General features: G+C 32.4%; 4 protein-coding genes across 4 annotated transcripts; 3 read left to right on the top strand and 1 right to left on the bottom strand.

Annotated features, from left to right (window-relative positions):
• Window positions 1-229: 229 nt before the first annotated feature.
• Window positions 230-2,022, bottom strand: LOC123263064. The gene is made up of 2 exons (XM_044725599.1): window positions 1,551-2,022; window positions 230-1,497 (listed from the first exon to the last, which is right to left on the bottom strand). The coding sequence occupies exons 1-2, from the start codon at window positions 2,020-2,022 to the stop codon at window positions 230-232; spliced, it is 1,740 nt and encodes a 579-aa protein (XP_044581534.1).
• Window positions 2,023-4,776: 2,754 nt separating this feature from the next.
• LOC123263062 (uncharacterized protein F54H12.2-like) lies at window positions 4,777-5,259 on the top strand. The gene has a single exon (XM_044725597.1). The coding sequence runs from the start codon at window positions 4,777-4,779 to the stop codon at window positions 5,257-5,259; it is 483 nt and encodes a 160-aa protein (XP_044581532.1).
• An 8-nt stretch (window positions 5,260-5,267) lies between these two features.
• On the top strand, window positions 5,268-5,975 carry LOC123263061 (uncharacterized protein F54H12.2-like). The gene has a single exon (XM_044725596.1). The coding sequence runs from the start codon at window positions 5,268-5,270 to the stop codon at window positions 5,973-5,975; it is 708 nt and encodes a 235-aa protein (XP_044581531.1).
• Window positions 5,976-11,236: 5,261 nt separating this feature from the next.
• Window positions 11,237-20,359, top strand: LOC123263349 (protein quiver). The gene is made up of 7 exons (XM_044726029.1): window positions 11,237-11,253; window positions 11,658-11,798; window positions 11,879-12,151; window positions 12,814-12,926; window positions 13,318-13,365; window positions 16,240-16,386; window positions 19,007-20,359. Exons 4-7 carry the CDS (start codon window positions 12,902-12,904, stop codon window positions 19,219-19,221), a joined length of 435 nt encoding a protein of 144 aa, XP_044581964.1. The 5' UTR covers window positions 11,237-11,253; window positions 11,658-11,798; window positions 11,879-12,151; window positions 12,814-12,901; the 3' UTR covers window positions 19,222-20,359.
• The last annotated feature ends 2,287 nt before the right edge of the window (window positions 20,360-22,646 follow it).

The raw sequence follows: 22,646 nt of genomic DNA, 5'->3' as shown, positions 1-22,646 counted from the left end.
AAGCGAAAGATAATAACAATAGTCCGTCTTCTTCCTCGTTGAGTTGGGGAAGAAGGCTATTGCGCATGTCTAGCGGGAGCAATCAGCTAATAAAGCGGTCGATTAATGGCGTGATCGAGAGGCTGATTTTCTATTGGCGGTTCGATTTTTGCGGGAACTAGCGGTGGACAGGTGCGTCTCTTGAATTTGGGAGTCCCCCAGGAGCGAGTTAATCGCTACTGGGCCTTGTTCACCGAACATTCTCCCCCGGGTTGGCGGCTGCGTCGACAAGATCATCTTCTTCATGCGTTAGCGGCAGGACACAGAGCTTTATAATTGGACGTACCAGCTCTGTGTTAACTGTCTTAACAGTTACTACGCGGATTTGTCCATCTTCACCTGGATGGACAGCAATTACTTTGGCTAATGGCCACTTGGTTGGCGGGAGATCCTCAGTGGTGATCAGTACAACTGAACCCACCTTGATCTGGTTGCGTCGATGATGCCACTTTGAAATGGCCTGGTAGCGGTGGATGCAGTCCTGGTAGTAGCGTTCCCAGAAATGTTGAACCATTTGCTGGACTTGTTCCCAGTGCGAGAGCCGAGCAGGTTGTAAATTTGTCAGCGATGGCTCTGGGATAGCGGTCAGTGACTGTCCGATTAAGAAGTGACCTGGAGTCAGTACAGCCAGGTCAGCAGGATCTTCATTCAGCGGTGTGAGCGGTCTGGAATTCAATATGGCTTCAATTTGAGCCAGTAGCGTTGAATATTGCTCAAGCGTCAACAGCGAGTCTCCGATTGTTCGTCGAAGGTGAAATTTGATAGATTTCACAGCGGCTTCCCATTTTCCTCCAAAATGTGGAGCTCCAGGCGGATTGAATTTCCAGTTCGTGCCATCTTGAGCGATCAAGGTTGATAATTCTCGTAATGTGCGGGATCCTGCAGCGAATAGTCGTTTCAGCTCTTTATCTGCTCCTACAAAATTGGTTTCACAGTCTGAATATAGCGTGTGGCAGATACCTCGGCGACTAGTGAAGTGGCGATAAGCGGCGATGAAAGCGGCAGCGGTGTAGTCAGTTACTAGCTCTAAATGTACAGCTGAACTGAACATGCATACAAAGACTGCAATCCAGCCTTTGTATGTTTTTGCTCCACGTCCTTGAAACGTTTTCAGCGTGATAGGTCCAGCGTAGTCGAGTCCTGTATGCAAAAAGGCTCGAGTTGGCTGTACTCGTGCGGCGGGTAGTTGACCCATCAACTGTTGAGCGCGTTCTCCACGGTGTCTCGTGCAGATAACGCAGCGTAAAATAAATGATCTGGCTGGAACACGGCCTCCAATGATCCAGACACTCTTGCGTAAGTCAGCGAGCGTAAGCTGAGTACCTCCGTGAAGCGTTTTGCGGTGCGAATCATCAATCAAAATTGATGTAAGCGGTGATTGTCGCGGTAGAATCGCTGGATGCCTCTCTTCTGGGTCCAGCAATGCGTTTTTCAAGCGGCCACCGACTCTCAGGACCCCTGATGGTCGATGAACGGAGTCAGCTTAGTGATGCTGTTATTTTTAGGCAGACCATCACCATCTTGTAGCGTGTGAATCTCTCTAGCGAAGTATTGTCCTTGAGTGAACTTAATCAAGGTCAATTTAGCGCGCTCCAGGTCTGATGGAGTAAGCGGGTAGGCCAGCGAAGATTGTGGAACTCTTTTAAAGCGGTCGATGGCACGATGCCAGATGCTAAGCTTCCGTAGCAGTGGAAACAGCTGCGTGTAATGCGACAGTAATTGTTGGAGCAGGCAATTTTCTGCTTTCCAAGTTACTAGTGTCAGACCTTGGCGTTCTTCTCGATGCGTTGCGTTGTCGGTTGGAGGCTCCAGAGTGGGCCAAGAGGATTCTGGTTCATGAAGCCAAGTTAGTCCATGCCACCAGAGAGCGTGTTGTTTCAGTTTTAGCGTAGGTATACCTCTTGAAGCGCAGTCAGCGGGGTTTTGTTTTCCTGGAATAAATTTCCAGGAGACATCTCGAAGCGTTTCTTGGATTTTTCCCATTCTATTGCGGAAGAATGTCTTCCAGCGGATTGCTGGACTTTTAATCCATGCGAGAGTCACGGCGGAGTCAGTCTAAAAATATACCCGAAGAAAAAATAAATGAATGGTTAGCTGCTCAGGATACTTACACTAGACATAGACCTACACGGCGTAAATTTCCAAGGTTACATTATACTGTTTCAAATATAGATGATGTATGGGAGGCTGATCTTGTAGAAATAAAATCTTTAAAAACTTATAACGATGGTGTCTCATTTCTCCTTGTTGTAATAGATGTATTAAGTAAATATGTATGGGTTGAACCCTTATTAGATAAATCTGCCAAGTCTGTATTGCAAGGATTTAAAAATATTTTTGACCGAAGTAATGGCCGTAAACCTTTCATGATCCAAACAGATAAAGGAAAGGAATTTGTAGCAGGTAGTGTACAAGAATACTTAAAATCAAAAGACATATACTTTAGAACTGCACGAAACCCCGATGTAAAAGCAAGTGTAGTAGAACGTGTTAACAGAACTTTGAAAGAACGAATGTGGCGCTATTTTAGTCATCGGAAAACTTATAAATACGTTGATATTTTACAACAATTAGTTGAGGCTTATAATCATACAAAACATAGTTCGATAAGGATGGAGCCTGCACCAGTAAATTTAGATAACGCTGGGGAGGTGTTTCGTAATATTCAGAAACGATATCCAGTAATAAGACCTCGAAAAAAACTCTTTAAATATAAGGTGAATGATTATGTGCGGATCAGTAAATATAAGTCTACGTTCGAGAAAGGTTATGAGGCTGGTTATACTGAAAAAATTTTTCAAGTTACAAAAACTAAACTACGTCAAAATATTCCTACTTATGAATTTTTTTTTTTTATTTTAACCCCGCTTTTCAGACTTCTGTCTCAATGGGGGTCCGGCCGAGACCGGAAGGGGACTCCAGGCTGATCGGTACATTAAGTTTTGGCAGAATAAGTTTTGGCGGTATTACATACTTTTTCAGCCTGGAGAGTAATGCGGCGATGGGCCGACTTTGGGGAAACTGCACGCATTTGCCTGTGCCCCACCGGTAGCACAGGGCTTGGGGAAACCATCGAAAAACCCAAACCTGTACAGCCCGGCGTGAGTTACGAGCACCGATGTTCACTGAAAATTAAATTTCAGCTCACACCGGGATTCGAACCCACGCCTCACCAGTCCCAAGCAAGCATGACAAGCATTATACCGCTTAGCCATGGGACTGGCTCCTACTTATGAATTAAAAGATTTAAATGGTGAAGAAATTGATAGTTTTTTCTATGAACAAGAAATAGTGCGAGTGATTAAGGATCTTGAAAAAGAAGAATTTCTAATTGAAAAAATCATTAAAACCAAAGGAAAAGGAAAAAATAAACAATATTTTGTAAAGTGGCAGGGATATCCAGACAAATTTAATTCTTGGATTCTTGCATCAACAATATCAGAATGAATAAAACAGAGTTTCTTATGGTTTTACCAAGTGATAGTTGTATAAATTATTTTCCGGACAACACGGCAGCTCATTACCCAACAATGCTACCAGATCACATTAAATTGGAAGGGCAATGGGTAGTAGGACTAAAAGAAATACAGTTCCCTGCAAGTTTTTTTCACATTCAGTCAAAAAAAGAAGGAGGGGTGTATTTAGTTAGCGCTGGCCCTGCCGTCTATGGAGTTCCTGATATATATTCAGATTTTTACTTACCCAGAGGACATTATACAGACCCAAGGAAATTCATATCAGCTTTGAATAACTTCCCTGATACTGCAGAACATTTTCACTTTAAAATAAATGATTCAGGATTTACCACTGTAAAAAGAATTTATAAACCTCCGAAATGTAAAGATACCAGTCATCGTCTTTTGTTGTCTCCAACTTTATTAGATATTTTAGGTTTTAACCGCTATGACGATAGAACCAATCAAACAGACTTTCTTTTGGGTACAAAAGACAGTGATAGTTATGAATATATAAATGTAAGTGAAAGACCCTTCAGCTTGACAAGAGGGATACCCGATAGATTTTTCATTTATTGCGATATTTGTGCTCCATATGTAACTGGAGACATAAATTCGTCGTTATTACGAGCAGTAACTTTAAAAATAAGTTTATATTCATACGGAATGACTGTCACCAATAATTACGGCTCTCCTAATTATATACCCATTATATCGAATTCTTTTAGAACAATTGAAATAGATATAAGAAATAATAATGGTGATCCTATGCCATTTGAGTACGGACCTTTGAACGTGACACTTCATTTTAAAAGAATTGATTAAAGAATGACTCATTATATTGAGTATTATAATACTCAAGCGGGTGGAGGTTATAAAGAAAAATATAATAGATTTGGTAAAGTTTATGTCGGCTCTTATCAAAATGGTCATGGAATAGGTGCTTTTCTGAGAGGACTCTTTCGTAGAGTAGTACCTTTTCTTGGAAAAACAGTACGTACAATAGGAAAAGAGGCTCTTCATACGGGGGTGAATGTATTGAGTGATGTTGCAACGGGTCAAGTACCTTTCAAACAATCATTGGAACACAGACTTACAGAAACAGGGATGCGACTTAAAAGAAAGGCATCAGAAAAATTGGATGAGATAATGCGTGGGTCTGGGTATAAAAGCCAGCGAATACGTAGATTAACTCACAAAGTGCATAACTTCAAAACAAAATAAACGTAAAGTGAAAAAATCTAAGAAGCGTGACGTTTATGATATATTTAATTAATATAAAATGTCATTTTTACATTCTCACTCAGAGGAGTGTGCAAAATCAGAACTAGATTTATTCACACTACCTCCAACGCAAACAAGTATTGAACAATCGCAAAGGACATATTACAACCCTATGGCATCTTTATCGGACGATACTCCGATAGAATTTGTTATACCTGGACACGGTGAAGAATACATTGACTTATCACATACTATGATAAAAATTAAAGCAAAAATTGTACAAAGTGATGGTACAGTTGCTGAAAATGATGTTGTGGGTCCAATAAATAATTTTTTACATTCAATGTTTAATCAAGTAGATGTCTTTTTCAATCAAAAAATGATTTCACCACCTAATAATGCCTACGCTTATAGAGTTTATATTGAATCATGTTTAAATTATGGAGTCGATGCAAAAACTACTGATCTCAAAATGGCGTTGTGGAGTATGGATACATTAGGAGAATTTGATAGTGTAGAAAAGGATAAAAAAGGGGTCTAAAAGATAGAATGACATTCACAGCGAATGGAAAAGAGTTTGAAATGATGGGTCATTTACATTGTGATGTTTTTAATCAAGATAAATTTTTACTTAACGGAGTAGCAATGAGAATTTGTTTAGTTCGATCAAAAAACACATTTTGTCTTATGAATGGAAGTAAAAATAACTACATTGTCAAGATTTTGGAGGCTATGTTAATAACGAGAAGAGTGAAAATTAACCCGACTATTTTAATAGCTCATGCAAGAACATTGGGTCAAACAACTGCAAAGTATCCGCTTACTAGAGTTGAAGTAAAATCGTTTGTTTTATCCAAAAGAATACTTGGAAATACTATCGATAATGTGGTATTGGGCCAATTACCTAAAAGAATAATAGTTGGTTTTGTGGACAATAGAGCATACAACGGTTCCAAAACACATAATCCTTTCACTTTTCAAACTTTTTCATTAAATTATCTTTGTTTATACATCGATGGCCAACAAGTGTTGGGTAGGGCGCTACAGCCGGAATTTGGTAAAGATAGTTACTCTGAGGTAGAAGCATATAACACCTTATTTAGTGGAACGGGTGTCCACTTCGGAAATACGGGGTCATGGATCACACGCTTAGATTATCAATATGGAAGCACTCTTTATGCTTTTGATTTAACACTAGACCTATCCGCAAATTTGGCTTCTCATTGGAATTTAGTTAAAACGGAAGTCTTAGACTAGAAGTACGTTTTACTAAAGCTCTTGAAGTTAATGTAAACTGCATTACATACTTAGAGTTTGATAACATTTTGGAAATTGATTCATCGCGACAGGTTATAGTGGATTATAATTAAAGAGAAAATAGTGTATACTTCGTATATAGTTACGGTCTATCATCCGCTTCCTCGATTATTAGACAAAATTATTACTAGTAATTTTGACTAAAAGTATATAACTAAAAGTTTTAAGAAGATGAATTAGTATTCAGTGTGATACCTCGCTGTACAGACAATTTTATGGACACTCTTCAATTAGTACGACTTTTACCTTATACCGATGCAACCGTTGGAGGAGTCTATCCCGCAGACAAGATCCCATGGATCTGGCCTAAACCGTGTTCAATCATTGTCAATACCGATGATCACACAAAACCGGGATCTCACTGGATCGCATTCTTCGTTAACAAACATGGAGATGGGATCTACTTTGACAGCTTTGGCCTCCCACCAAGTGATCATAAATTTATTCAACGACTTAATAGAAACTGCAGAAAATACCGTTGGAACAAACAACATTTACAAAACATTGGTTCTAATTATTGTGGTCAATATTGCATTGTTGTCTTGCATTGGCTTTCTAATAACAACACCCTATCATCCTTTTGTAAACTGTTTAATGGCAATACAGAACAAAACGATACAAAACTCTTAAAAATGTTTAAAAATATTGTTAGAAACAAGTTTAAAAATAAAAATAAATTAAAGAGGCCTTTTAAAAATTTAACTGGCAATGGTCGAGCATGCAATCAAACAAGTATTGATTAATATTTGAAAAATGTAATTTCTAATTTAGTAATTGAAAAATATTTCGTGTAAACTTATATCTTGATTTGAAGAATGTTGTAAAAATTTCTATCTTTAAAAAAATAAAAAAAAATAAATATTTTCATAAAAAAATTATTATTATTGAAAGAAACCTTATGTCTTTTACTCCATTAATATATATTATAATTATAGTTAAGAAAATAGGTTCTTATTACTAATGAATGAAAAAACAAAATTTATTTTCATTTTTTAATTGTAATATTTATTGAGCTCCCATTTAGAAATATGGTCTTTTTTAACACCATTTATACACTGAAGACAACTACTTTTTGAATAAATTGCGCTATTGTTAATGACACATATTTTACGAATAGTACTTTTATACATTAATTTTAGAAAGTTATTTCTACTTATTCTATTTTTTTTTCGGTTAATTAACATTTCTTCCGCACTCACATATTTACTACATTGCGCCCGAACCATTTTTTTGTTATAATACAACTACCACCGTATGATTTAAATATTGAGAAAGTTTACCCCCCATGGTTCGTTAAAACACACTCTTTCCCCCTCTCCTTTATACATACCCCCACTCTGTCCTCTATCTCTACCGGAAAATTCAATCTGTACAATGATTGGTACAGAATACCCCCTCCCCTCCTCGCCCCTCGAAAGGATAGACTATAAATAGAGAATATTTATCGCTACTTGAATCAGTGAGAAGTAGTTTTTCAAATTTAAAATTTAGTTTATCTTTTGCCCATCTAAAACAACCATAAAAATAGTCCGGTCAATTTAGACATTCGAAGTTACATAAAGTCCCAACAAGCTGAATTTCTGTGAAGTTGTTCAAAACATAATTATAAACAAGGTCTCGATGGACCGCAACTCTGTAAGCACTTCAGTGGCAAAGGTGCTCGTGGCGTTCCAGACAGCTTCTGATGACAGCATTTCTTCTACTATTGTCTCCGGTTGAATTCTCTTTTTTAGAATCTTCTCTAATTCATCGCGCTGTTGGTTAAAACGAGGACATGCAAAGATCACGTGCTCCACGTCTTCAGCGACACCTGGGCAGGATGGGCACTCCGGAGAATCGTCGTGCTTAAAGCGGTGAAGATAGGCTCGGAAGCAGCCGTGTCCTGACAACATCTGCGTAAGGTAGTAGTTAACCTCTCCATGACTCCGGTTCAACCAGTCGTCGATCCTCGGTATAAGACGATACGTCCATCTTCCTTTTTCTGCAGCGTCCCACTGGAGCTGCCATCGGTCGAAGCTGTTTTGCCGTTCTTCAGTTCTGAGCTCTTCAGCGCTTAGTGTAGTTGACCTTTTACGATGATAAAGGTTCCGTCTTTCCTCAGCGAGGACTCTGAGAGGCAGAGTTCCGGAAATAACGCACACTGCTTCCTCGGATATTGTGCGGAAGGCGCTGGCGACTCTTAAGGCACACCGTCGGTATACTGGTCCAGCCTTCCTCCATGATTCTTGCATCTCGAGAGCGTTGGTCCAAATAGATATACCATATGTAAGCACCGATGTGACTACAGATGATAACAGTACCCTTCTGCTCTGCTTTGGCCCTCCGATGTTCGGCATCAGTCGTGCTAGACTTGTTCCCACTGCTGACGCCTTGGCACTGACGTGTTCTACCTGCTGCTTAAAGTTGAGTCGGGCATCAAGCATCACTCCTAAATATCGAATATAAGGTTGTGATGTGATTTCTTGTTCGGCGACTTTCAGCTTAATTGTCTCTACCACTTTCCTGCTGGTAATAAGCACTGCCTCAGTTTTGTGTTGCGCCAGTTGCAGGTTCACTGCGTCCATCCACCGGTTAACGCGCTCGAAAGTGAGATCGAACACATGGTTTATCTCGTCAAGATGTTTGGCAACGATCACTACGGCTACGTCGTCTGCATATGCTACGAGTTTGACGTTTCTTGGCAGAGTTAGTCTTAATAGGCCGTCATACATAATATTCCACAGGAGCGGGCCTAGAACTGAACCTTGTGGTACACCTCCAGAAATAGCATACTCCCTTGGACCGTTCTTCGTGTCATACTTCAGGACCCTGTTTTCAAAGTAGCTTGCTACGATCTTAAGAAGGTATTCTGGTACATTCTTCTCTTGGAGGGCCTGCATGATGCATTCCCAATTGGCGGAGTTGAAGGCATTTCTGATGTCTAGGGTCGCCACCAGGCAATACTTCTTCGTTCCACCCTTCCATCTGGTGTGTGTGTGTGTGTGTGTGTGTGTGTGTGTGTGTGTGTGTGTGTGTGTGTGTGTGTGTATAAGTATGTGAATCGCTTATAACTTGTGAACGACTAAACCGATCAGAACCTACCAAACAGCGTTCTAAAGAGTTCCCTCAAACTTACGTATCCTGTGAATTTGAACCGATTCGGACCAATAGATTTTGAGAAATTTTGAAAAATCTAAAAAAAACTGAGAAAAAAATTTTTTTTGAAAGTGGTCTTTTATAATAACTTTTAAACGGCTTTATCGATCAACTCCAAAAACTAATCCGCCCTTAACCTTCAAAACCCATGTCGATCACCGTTAATCCGGTCAAAATCGGTTAATTCGTTCGAGAGATATCGTGAACGAAAGAAAACCGAAAAAAGTGTTTTTTTCACATAACTTCGACATTTCTTTTCAAAGGTTTTTGATGACATTGAATAATTTTTAGAGCTCAAAAAATCGCGTCGATCGCTGCCAAGAACGTAAAAATCAGTAGATTGGTTCGAGAGATATCCTCGACGAAATATTTGGAAACAAGTGTTTTTTTAACATAAGCTCGAAGAGCTCAAAATCATATAAAAGTTATCTCTTTAAGCTTGGAGAGATCAAAATAACGCATAAATTGTCATTTTGAGCTCGGAGAGCTCAAAAACATCATTAGTGCAGTTTTAAGCACTTAGATATGGAATTAGCGGGAAGTTGCAGGGATGGCCTTCAGGGTCTACCGTTTTTCTAATTTTTTTTTGTGAAATCTAAATACATTTTTTCTCTTCTACGGTTTATTTTCAGTTGTATCAATGTTTTCGATTAAAAAAAAAAAAATATATAATATGTAGACTATTTTTACAATATGTATTGTATTTATAATTAAGATTTAATTATATTCGTATATCGGTCAATCTGTTATGACATAGATTTCCGCATCACCCTTGAGGTACTGTATAAAACGACGCATTCCCTTTCTTTTACATGGCGGATCCCCAGTAGGAAAATTCTAAATCATTATTATCATTATGTTATTACTAATATTTATAATTAAAATTAGCTGTTTGAGAAATCTACTTCCCATTTCGGCTGCCGAATGGCCTTTTTATTAATTTTATTCGAGTACTTTTGTATGAATTACTACTTTCTTATAAGAAAAAATTAATTTCAGGTAAGATGAAGAAATAATGTGTCTACAATGATAAAAAAGTTAACTTGATTCGAAAGTAAAAATCTTGAACCAAGAATACCGTTTTGAAGAAAATGATTTTCTAAATTTAAGAGAATAAATTCTTGATTGAAGAAATTATTCAACAATTTTTGGTTCAAAATTTTTGCTCTAAATTCAAGTCAACTTTTTTATCAGTGTAAATAATTCGCTTTCTGTTACATAATTTTTGTAATTCTCTGAGATAATTAAAAGCTGATGAGGTTTAAAATTATTTCATTTCAAAAAATTAAGTTTTATATGGAATGCACCATCGACATGCATCAGTTATATTTTTCGATCGACTTGGTAACGTCTGCACTCCTAAACGCGGGAATTTTTAAATTACATATCCGATCCATGCGCTTTCAATTTAAGAATTGATTAATAGTTTCAATTTCTCGTTTGCACCATATATTATTAATGTTTATTTCTTTCGGAAGTTATAAGAAAGTATGTATTTTCAAGTATTGAGCTCTCCGAGCTCAAAAATAGAATACTAAATTTTTGAGATATTTGAGTGGTAAACGTATAAAGTTTAGAAATTTGCACATTATAAATCGTAATTAAATCAACAACATCCTTTCGAAAAATTCTAATTTTTTAAAATTATGAACAATTACTATGAATTATGGGTTCATCATCAATGCATAATGTATCAGAGACTATTACAATATAGTATGAAAATGGTACCCATAATTTTAGCAATGGTTCTTATGTATGTAATTAAGATTTTCTCTCTACCGTTTCGTAGACATTATGAAAAAAGTTACTCCGTCATATTTTGTTATCATTCTTATATATTTGTTGCTGTGTAATTAGAGCTTGCTCTATTATATAGTTTTTATTAAATTGCTGCAGTAAACTTTATAATATTGATCTCTAAGCTTGTAGAAATAATATTTTCGGAATGCGCAATCGCGTAAAGCTCTCTGATGAGCTTTGAAAGATCTTCACCAGCGCCACACTCACGTTTCTCATACATTATTAGTATCCGCAAAATTAGTGCAGAAAGTGGACTCGGCTTAAGCTTATCACTGTCATTCACGTGGGTGTTGTTATAAACAAAAATATTTTTGAATTTTTTATGGTCAATTTAAATAGTTCGTCACCAGGAATTCGTATAGAACCTATCATTTTCTGGTTTATTATTAAGACCCGAAAAAATACATAGTTCAAGAATTTTTTTATATTTATCATTTTATTTATCTTTGGACTTATTTGTCAATATTTTCTATCAACTAAAAAATTAAATTACATTATTATAATAATAATAATTATTATTATTATTAATTTGTATTATTTTGTGTATGTTGAATTTTTTTAATAAAAATTTTATGTTTTCAATAACCATCTATTGAAAAAATTTAAATTCTATTAAAACTCACATTTCTTTTTTCTTTTCATGCAAACTTTATATTCAATGGATTGATAAATATTACAATTGAATAGAAATGTTTCAAATAAATAATCGGATTTATCACTTTCAAGTATTTATTTTCAACTATGAACATAATATTATGACATGATTTTACCACATGATTTTAATTGAAAGTTCGTAGAAGTAGCCAAATGTATTGCTCAAATAAGAGGGTGCGTTATCATTTTCTAGTTTTTCAAGAAAACAAATGGATACGGTATTTATGATTTAAAAATCATGTTTACTATTGCAGATGTGCTAAATAAAAAAAAAAAAAAAAAAAAAAACGATGGATTTTATAACGACAATACTTAGTATAGTTGATGTTTTGATGCTGCATCGAAAAAAATTATATATTCTCTTAAAAGTTAAACTATAATCATATTCTTTAATGTTTTTGATAAACATATTAAAGAAGGCACAAGAACGACTGTGAATCTACGGATACTTGTTATGTAAATCTGTTTTGAAGAAAATGACCTTTGACTCGATTTAACATCATCTTAGATAAATACCATTCAATAAGGTATTTAACTCAAATATTTTTATGATAGCTCAAAGCTTATTATAGAATAATGTTTTAATTTCTCTAAAATTTGTGTTGGTTTAAATGGATTATTTTACTTTGATAGGTGCACTAAATTTTTTTTCAGCTAACAAGCGATGCTTGTTTTCGAAATATTTCATATTAATTTATTTCTTATCTTTTTTTAACAGTATTTTATACAAAAATGTAAACGAATTGATGCAACTTTCGACATTTTCAAATTTGAAATGTGACAAAAAAATCTCATTTTAGAAATTTAACTTGGATTAAAATGATTAAAGTTAGTTTGTAATGTTAAAAAGTAATATATTGAAATATTTGAAAAATAGAAAAGCTATAACTTTAATTCAAATGAATAATAACACGTTCAGAGGATAGTAACAAAATAATGTACCTTCTACTGGCGACATCTTATTTGAGTAGTAAAGAAAAATAATTTGTTATTTTTTTTTTATTATTCTTTTTAATGCATGACAAAAAATCTTTTTTTTGCCGCTTACACTCTTTCAGTTCTGACCTTTTCATTCATTTCTATTTTTTATTGAATTATAATTATGTATGTTATCATTTCATCACATATCTAAATTTATTTGTAATAAGATTATTTTATAAATAAAGTCTTGATAATCCTATTTTCTCAGGTCAAAATCACGTGGCAAAAATTAAATAAACACATGATTTTGCGCGCATGTTTTACTGCATTGAAATCGACATAGACTGGTGCCAACAATGGATCCCGACTACTTTCTAGCAGGTTTGTTAATTAAATATTATTAACTAAATTATTCAATAGATTTAAAGTACTATTTTAAACAGAGAGTTAAATTAATCTAGTCTTTAAGTTTCTAACAATAATTAACAAAATATAAGATAAGCTTACGACTGGTGCATTCTCCAAAGGGGTAAGTTGGTAAAGGAAATAAAAATAAACATCAGACAATTGTTACTGATTGATTGTTCTTAAATATCTTTGTAGAAAAATTAGAAAATAGTAATTAGATATGTACATATAATTGTAGGTATAAATAATTTTAGTTTTTTTTTTTTTTTTTTTTTTCAATAACTATTGATATGTACGGATAATGTACGTGATAATAATTTTAATAAAACAAACTTTTAATCGAATACTTATATATTTTTTTCAGTGGCAATAATGCTAGCTGTTGCCAACGTCTGTCATGCTGAATGCCAAAGTAAGTGATTTAGAACAATACAAAATATGTGCTTCAACTTTATTATGTCAAGGGAATTGTCAATTTATTGACAAGCTTTTAATTATTTATCTAATTAGCTAGTTATAGAGGTTTTAATATAGAATAGTTAGTTTGAATGTTTATAAATTTAATTGAATAAATGAAACAATCAATTTTTTTCAATATTCATTAGCATTGATAACACTTACATGTATAGCACAAAGATTTTTAATCTTAATTTACTTGATAATTAGTGGAAATAAAATTCTTTATCTGCAAAAGAAATATTTTAAATCAAAATTATTTATTTGTAAATTTTCATGATCTCTCCCGTGTAAAAAAAAATCGTCTTAAAATTGTCTTAAAATTGTCGTTCGTTTAAGATCTTAAACGTGACACAAACCAAGACTATTTTAAGATGCCAAAAAAAAAAAAATCCGAGAGCAGATTTTTGAAAATTTGGTTTTCGAATTTGTTGTGAAAATTAATTTTTAGACGATTTTACGACTTTCTAACCGCAATATTTTTGAGTAAGATGTTTTTAAATTGAATTTAAAATTATTATCTGACAATTTTAAGACTTTTTTAAGACGTTCCGTTTTAATGTTCCGGGGCTCTGTCGCTGTTAGCCCATCTTAAAATAGTCTAAATTTTTTTTTAAGATTTTTTTAAGACTAATTTAAGATAATTTTAAGACAATTTAAAGACGTTCCATAATAATTTTCTGGAGCTGTCATTGTGATATCATCTTATAATAGCCTAAAAATTTTTTAATAATTTTTTTAAGACTATTTTAAGATTTTTTCAAGACGATTTTAAGACTATTTTAAGATTTAAGTCTTAAAATAATTTTTAAATTAGTCTTAAAAAAATCTTAAAAAAAGATTTAGAGACTATTTTGAAATGAGCAAACAGCGACAGAGCCCTGAAACATTAAAACAGAACGTCTTAAAAAAGTCTTAAAATTGTCAGATAATAATTTTTTAACAATTTTAAATTCAATTTAAAAACATCTTACTCAAAAATATTGCGGTTAGAAAGTCGTAAAATCGTCTAAAAATTAATTTTCATAAAAAATTCGAAAAGCAAATTTTCAAAAATCTGCTCTCGGATTTTTTTTTGGCGTCTTAAAAGAGTCTTAAAATAGTCTTGGTTTGTGTCACGTTTAAGATCTTAAACGAACGACAATTTTAAGACGAATTTTTTTTACACGGGCTAGTCAAAAACCGTTTTGATATATCTTATATGGCTTGATCTGATAATATATATTTAATGGAAAATAAAATTAACTTGAATCAAGAGAAAAATTCTCAAATCAAGAAAAAAATTTTGAAGAGTTTCATTGTCTTGAATGAAGATGAAAAATTCTTGAATACAGTAAAATTTACTTAAATTGAAAAAAAATTTCGTAGTTTAAGAATTTTTTTACTTAAATCAAGGATTTGGAGTTCTTTAAAATTATTTACTTGATTCAAGTAAATTTTTTTTCCGTGAATACATTTGAAATAGTAATTTATGTCATATGGCCGCAAAGTGGCGATTTTCTGATAACGACGATGTTGCGATATGAGCTTAAGGTTCGTGGCGGGAATGTACGAAAACGGGCGTAATTTTAACGTCCGAGGCGAAGTCGAGAACGGAAACTTACACTCGTTTTCGTACATTCGCGTCACAAACTTTAAAGCGAATATCGTAAAATCATCGTTGTCAAAATCACCACTTAGTGGCCAAATGACATACAATATTTTTTGTTATTGTCGCTCCATAAGTTTAACTTTTGAGGGATATGAGGCAAATAATGACATATTCAAATTTTATGAAGTTTCACAAGGGCAAAAAACTTAATTTTATATTAATTATCTCTTTATTAATATTTATTTGTGGCGTGGTTGTTATTTTATTAACATTAGGGCCGCTTCTTAATAAACTGCCAGCAGAGAAATGAATTAGCGTCACTCAATAGTAACTGAGTTTAAAATTTACTCAAAATCTATCGGTCGGTATACTAGAATTTGATTTATTGCGTTCTAAATTTCATCCGATTGCACAAGGTCAGTACGAAAAAAACGGGGGAAGTAAACTTTGCGGCCTAGGCCGCGGAAAAAAGGCGGTATGGTAGAGTCTCTAGAAATGAGTATCTTTTCGGACGCCACCCAACGCTCAAAAGTTGAACTTTGGGAGCGAGTATAACAAAAAATTATATATGGTATATCAGACCATTTCAAGCCTGATGCGGGTACATCGTCATATCAGGCCAGACATGTCCATATATGGCTTGATATGACCAACATTGACCTATCAAACATTATGGAATCATATAAAAAAATATTTTTACGGGCAATTAACAAATTATGAACAAAATACTTGAAAAAGAAGTAATTTTTTGTCTAAACAATTTAAATGAAATTTTTGATGTTAATAAGTAAAAATTTGAACGTGAGTTTATTTTACATTGATTACATAGAATGATGCAATGGATAAAAGTTTTAAATAGCGAGTTCTAATCTCGGCAATATACAGATTTTTAATAGATTTCATAGAAATCTAACTAAGGTAAAGTACCCAGTAGTCGAACAGGTTTCAAAGTAGAACGTATTTGACTCAACTTTTAATATATAAACATGTAATTATTAGTTCAAATTAGTGATTCTCATGAAAATATAAACAATTTTGAATTGATTGAAGCGCAAAATAACGCAGATAATTGAATATGCTAAATTTAATTAAGAACTTATTTCCTATTAAAAATTATATTTATGACACAAAAGTTGATTTTTTAATTTATACTTCTAAGATAAGGAATCAATGTATAATTAAAATAATTTATAAAAAATATTGCAAAACCTTATTAATTAAATATCTTATAATCAATAGCACGCTCAGTTTACTGTTACGAATGTGATTCATGGACAGATCTCAGATGCAAGGATCCTTTCAATTACACTGCGCTTCCAAGAGATCAACCACCACTCATGACCTGTAATGGCTGTTGTGTTAAAATGGTCCGCAATGCAAAATCACGTGAGTTACTTAATTATATCAATTTTTTTGTGGATTGATAACAGAAAAACCAATTAATAATATAAAATAGCATTTACAAAAGAACATAAATACGAAATTAAATCGATATAGTTCAGATTTGAATATAATAGGCGTTCAATACAATTATTATAGTCAATAATTTAGTTTCGTTTAAATAGAATTTATACGACTGTAAATGATTTACATAGGTTTGTCAGTAGTCAGTACATTAATGCAGATAAGTTTTGATAATAACGGACTTCTACCGTTTAATAAAAACTTATAAGCAGATAATAAGTAGGTAACTGAAGTAATTAACCCGTCAGAACTCACGTGAATTTTAGTTTCTCACTTGCACTACAGCGCCGCTCTATAAGTCGGATGTTGTTGCGTGAGCAAAATGCTCATAACGTGAGTGCTGACGGGTTAAACATTAATGATCTGATGAAAATAATTTCATTTAGTGGAATAATTCGAGTACTTACGTGGAAAAAAATTTTCTTGAAACATTACCTTTAAATTCACTGTGGTATTGTGCAGCATTTGATCTATTAACGTTTACAAATAATAGTTACAAAAACAAATAATTTTATTTTATATTTCAATGTAGATTAGATTTTTTATTGCTTAAAAATTATAAAACTAAACATTTACTTTGCTTTACTTTATTTAAAAGCTGCAAAAAAAATTATTTTTTCTTATCAAAACATAAAAATGTATATCTTGAAAAAATAAATAGAATTACATGCTTCTGCAAATTTCAGAGTATTTTAAGATCAGTTGAAAGAATTATACAAAAAAAAACTTGAGCAAAAAATTGAATCTCGACTTTCGATTATTACGATTTTCTGAATTTCAAAGTTTTACAAATTTCCTTTACCATTTTTCGAATATATTTTTCTTCTGTAGCCCCACATATTTTCTTCCAAATAGATTTAAAAAGTTTGGAAAATCCAAATGAGCATGCCTTAAGCGCTCATATCATACATAAATTATTTAGATCATAACAAAAATTATTCGTTTTTAATTTGAATTTTCTCGCGAGTAGTATTATCCCTTCTGTAGGTCGAACTAAAGAAAAATTTTAACAGATAATAAAACAGTTAGTAATTATACCATCATGTATGTATAGTTTCTGCTTGCTTATAGTTATTTCAATTCTGTTTACGAAAAATAATATACAGGGTGTCCCAAAAGTCACGGACGCCATTGTAGCATCTGATGAAAAAAATAATTTTGAGACGAAAAGTCCTTAGCCATTTTTCAATTAACCGCATAGATAATTAATTGTTAATTAAAAATAACGTCTCTTTATTTGTTAGAGAGAGAGCGCCAGTGTCCAGTCAAGTATGTGCCAAACAAAGACACAACTAACTGTATGACTAACTAGTTTCTAACTAGCCATGTGTCACACTTGACACTAGTGCTCTCTCTCTAACGCATAAAAGAATGTTATTTTAATTAATAATTAATTATCTATGCGTCTGATTAAAAAAATGTCTAAGGACTTTTCGTCTCAGAATTATTTTGTTTATCAGATGCTACAATGGCGTCCGTTACTTCTGGGACACTCTGTATATGGCTGCCGAAATCGCAGAAAAAGTCACCGAACTGACAATCGAAAAAAATTAACTGTATCGAAACGGAATTATTTTGACACGCCATTTTCACAAGGGTTTTGATAAACTTCCTCAGGAATATAACAAAAAAAAAAAATTAAATCGTGAAAGTGATTTTTGACAAAGTTGTGGTGTTATCATGCCCATAGCTTCCGTGAATACCACGCTCTTATTCATTTAATTCATCAGAAAAACGAGTTTTTTCTGAGAAATCTTATTTAATCGATAAGAAAATTTTTTTAACGTATTCTGTAGTTACTATTATTTATTTCAATATGCTTTTTATCCATAATTTTTTTCGTTTAAATTATGAAAACCACGTTTTAATCGAAATCACGATTTTTAGGCGAGAGTAGAGCATACCTGCGCGCTTCGCGCTTAAGGCATGCAATACATTTTTGTTACCATAATAGTTTTAATTCAGATTTGAGCTATCTGAAAAATAGACTTGAAAAGCTTGAAAAATAGTAAAATTTCGAATTTTACATGACTTTTTGAAATCAATGTTTTTAATTTTTTTCTTTTGCCAGAACTTTATTTTATAATAAAAGAGAAATTATGACCAGAATTCATCTAGATTGAAAATGGTTGATTCCATCAATTGTTCGATTTGATATAGTATATCCCATGACCTATTTATATTTTTACGAAAAAAATATAATTTGCATATTGATAAATATTTATTATTTAAAAAACTTTGAATATAAAACAAATGATATTCCATAATGTAAGATTTGACTAATTGGAAAGACATACACACACTTAAAGTAAGAAATACAAATATTTTTTTTTAATAATGGTTGATGACATATTTATACATGAATATAAATAATTATATTCAAGGTCATGTCTAGATATTTTTTAGTTTCTTTTTTAAAAGTGTACCAAAAAATATAAAATTCTCATCAACGTAAAGACTTGCTTCGCTCCCCTAATTATTTCTGATAACTTATAATGCTTATATATAAATAATTAAACTAATTTATAAATTTGTTTTTCAGCATACGAGAGTGTACGAAGGACATGCACTTCACAATTGCAAATAAACTTATTCATGGTGGACCACGTGTGCATGATGGAAAGTACCGGCACTGGTCACATGTGCTTCTGTGAGGAAGATATGTGCAATAGGGTAGCTCATTCCTCAAGCTCAAATAAAACTCTCCTGATCCTATCTACTTTATTCCTAATCCTTAGTTCGCTCGTCAGGAGCTAAGGCTTGCTTAGTAGGTCGCTGTGATTATCACCACTGTATTTACATTACATTCTTTATTCTTATCTCCTGTAGAGGCCCTAAAAAGTTTTAAAATACACTTAATTATTTAAGCGTGAAATTAGTAAAAGCCGTTCAAAATTTTTTTATAAATATTTACTATAATTCGTCATAACTTTTTTTAACGTAAATCATAAAAATTCCATAGCTAAATATTTAACTCATTAGTTAATATTTTTCAAAATTAATAACTTAGCAGTTTAAGAATTTGTAATATTAAAGAAGTATGAAAAGTGGTTGTTTTAATAGACATTTCTTCAATTTTAATCCGTGCTTAGCATAGGGGTCTATCTGATAAAATATTATTTTTTTTTATTAAATCTTCAATAACGTTTTAAATACTCGGTAACAAAAATATTATAGCTATTAGAAAATAATAAATTTTAAATACTAAGAATAGATAAAGTAATTATTGATTGATAGTTATTAAGAATAATTCCTCTAAAATCAATTATTACGGAAGTTTATTTTTAAAAAATCATTTTTTATAACTTATTTATTTGATTGATTTCTTTCACACTATTTTAGGAGTAGTATTCACATATATACTCTTGACTTTTTCTCTGTCCTAACTCGTTCGATTTACTGTCGAACAAAAAACAATAAACTATAGTACGCATAGATAGCGTCTTTCACGGCGTGTTTACAGCATGTTCACCAATTAGCTGTGTTACAATAAAATACCAACTGGAAATAATTTTAGTCGAGTAGACCTTATTAAATTTTAATTACTTAAATATTAAAACTAAAATTACAATTACATTTAAACATTGCTGCAACCAACTGAATAATTAATAATATTAATTTCTAGTTGGATTTTATAAATTAAATTGTATGTAGATAGTAAAAATAAGTCTAGATAAAATAAGTATTAAGTTGGAATGAGAAATTGAAAATCTTTTAATGTATGAACAAATGGTACAGGTGTATGAAACATTATTTGAACGTCAACTATCTATTTGTTGTTAATACGACTCAGCGTATTTTTTTTATTCATAATGATTAAAAAAATAAACTTGGTTCAAAAGAAAAAAACGTGAACTGAGAAAATAACTTTAAGACTTTGATTATCTTAAATCAAGAAAAAAAGTTCTTGTTTTGAGAAATTTTTCTGATTTCAGTAAATTTAACATGGCTCAAAAACATTTCTAATAGTGTAAAGATGATCAAACCCTTCAAAATGATTTTTTTCGTTCAAAATTTTTTTCTTGAATCAAGTTAACTTTTTCATTCTTGCAGCTTTTTTTGATTCTTTAAATATTTTTTACGTTAAGGTGTCTTGATTATTATTATTATTATTATTATTTTTTTATTATTATTGTTAAGTTTTTCGTCTAATTATTAAATCACATTAAAAATTACTAAGCATGATTAATTTTAAGTTACACAATTTACTGCAATACTTAGCTTCGTTATATATCCGAAATTAAATTACTTTTTTCTTTTATTTGCCATTAAAAAGCAATGCCCGATGCACGGTTAATTTTTCCCATGTATAATTTTGTAAATATTTCTTCCATTATCTTTAATAAATGCTGTTTATTCGAAATTATTCCTCGAAATAACTAACTTTTTTTTTTTACTCAAGATGAAATTTCCAATGATTTTAAGAAATTTTTTTTTCTTATAATCATAATTAAAGCGAAATCTTAAATCGTTATTGTTATTAATAATGAAAATGCTAAAATCAAAACGAATTTTGAGTAAACAGTATAAAACCCCACCTTCCGCTCCAAAAGTATACTTTTTGTCAAAAAATAATTGAAACAACGCACTGCGTGGGCCTTCAGCTTTCTATTTTTTTCTACTTCCACTTGACCAAGTCAATAATACATAAGTAAAGAAAAAAATTTTTTTTATTATAAATCTAATGTGCCATATTGTTAATTTATTATGATTTTATAGAAGTAGTAAAAAATAAACATAAGCTGAACGCGCATGTCCTCACAGAAAGGCTTTCCCAAAAAGCCTTTTGCCAAACGAATTTTACACGTTTTGAGAGGATAATTATTTGATTCGTGAGGTTTTTTTGGCAAGCCATGCGGCTCGTGTCGGGTCATTTGTTCATTTTCGCACGCGCATCTGTGAGGCCATTGACTATGCTCGTTAAATTTCTTGTGTTTAATTTAGTAATTTTTTTTTCTGCCCTCCAGGCGGAAAGTGGCAACTTTCGGCCCGCTGCGCTAAACGAAATTGCCGCTTTCCGCCTCTGTCGGACAGAAAAATAGTATACAAACCTATGGCAGGAAAATAATAAATATCTCAGATCACATATATGTCGACCTCGGCTTCGCCTCGGGCAACATATATGTGTTCTGAGACATTTCTCATTTTCTTGCCACAGGTGTGTAATATACTATTTAATTATGTTAATTTTTTTTGTCATATTCAAAACTTGATTTTCATATTTTAAATGTAAAATCACCACGTTTCTCATAACTATTTAAGCAAAAATGAAACTATCAGTTTTACATCACGTGAGATAAAAGTGCCTTAGAGTTTTAGTCTAAATTATAACATTCACGTGAAAAATGAACAAATAGTTTGATTAAAAAAATTATTTGGTTTATTTGTTTCTTTATGATTTTGTTATTAGTTATGTATAGTTGTTGGTCTCACAGTTGAATTACATCCACGTGCCATGTGAGGAGAATGATAATTGAGTCATAAAAGTAAAAAATGCGTAACATATTATATTGGCTGTTGTTGGCTGTAGCTATATCAACATTATCTATGTTTAACAACATTATTGAATAATAATTATTATTGTTATTAGTATTGTATATTGACAAACGATTATTTAATAGCAACAAAAACAATTACAACAACATAATCAACATTGGAGATAAGCATTCCAAACACGACATACGATATCTTTTTTTTAATCTTTAAATTATCAATGTAACATATAATCTTTATGTTGCACTCACATTCAGTGTCAACACATTTGGCGCACTTTAATGTTCACATTTACATACTTATACCATTATTTCAATAACAACTAATGAATCTTTGTTCAAGTATCCAGACACTATTCAAATTTGTTCTTTAACCCTTCGTCACTCGCGCCATGAGCAGATCGCCGCCTAACAACTACTCAACCTATAGAGACTCACTATAGTGCGAGCGAGAAACTAAAAAGACGCGAGTGACGAAGGGTTATTAAACTCTGGTAAAATTTGAAAATTTGTTTATTTATATGATCAACTTCATTTCAATAATAAAGTCAATTGCAAACAATTTTTTTGGTAATTATTCAGAAGTAAGGTTCACAATATTTTGACTGATAAAAATATTAGAAATTTTTTTTTGCAATTACATATCTTTTTCTTAAATTTTATAAAGGTTTATAATTGACGTTTTCGAAA

This window comes from Cotesia glomerata, linkage group LG4, assembly GCF_020080835.1.
Source record: "Cotesia glomerata isolate CgM1 linkage group LG4, MPM_Cglom_v2.3, whole genome shotgun sequence".
Classification (NCBI taxonomy): Eukaryota; Metazoa; Arthropoda; class Insecta; order Hymenoptera; family Braconidae; genus Cotesia; species Cotesia glomerata.
Note: the sequence above shows the minus strand (reverse complement) of the source record. Positions and strands in the feature narration are given on the sequence as shown.

Excerpts from the sequence above, each read along its gene's own strand:
- LOC123263061 (XM_044725596.1), top strand. The coding sequence starts at position 5,268 with ATGACATTCACAGCGAATGGAAAAGAGTTTGAAATGATGGGTCATTTA.
- LOC123263349 (XM_044726029.1), top strand. The coding sequence starts at position 12,902 with ATGGATCCCGACTACTTTCTAGCAG. Across the intron at positions 12,927-13,317 it reads TCCCGACTACTTTCTAGCAG|TGGCAATAATGCTAGCTGTT; the intron begins GTTTGTTAATTA and ends TATTTTTTTCAG. Across the intron at positions 16,387-19,006 it reads GGTCCGCAATGCAAAATCAC|CATACGAGAGTGTACGAAGG; the intron begins GTGAGTTACTTA and ends TTTGTTTTTCAG.
- LOC123263064 (XM_044725599.1), bottom strand. The coding sequence starts at position 2,022 with ATGGGAAAAATCCAAGAAACGCTTCGAGATGTCTCCTGGAAATTTATT. Across the intron at positions 1,498-1,550 it reads CACGCTACAAGATGGTGATG|GGGTCCTGAGAGTCGGTGGC; the intron begins GTCTGCCTAAAA and ends ATCGACCATCAG.
- LOC123263062 (XM_044725597.1), top strand. The coding sequence starts at position 4,777 with ATGTCATTTTTACATTCTCACTCAGAGGAGTGTGCAAAATCAGAACTA.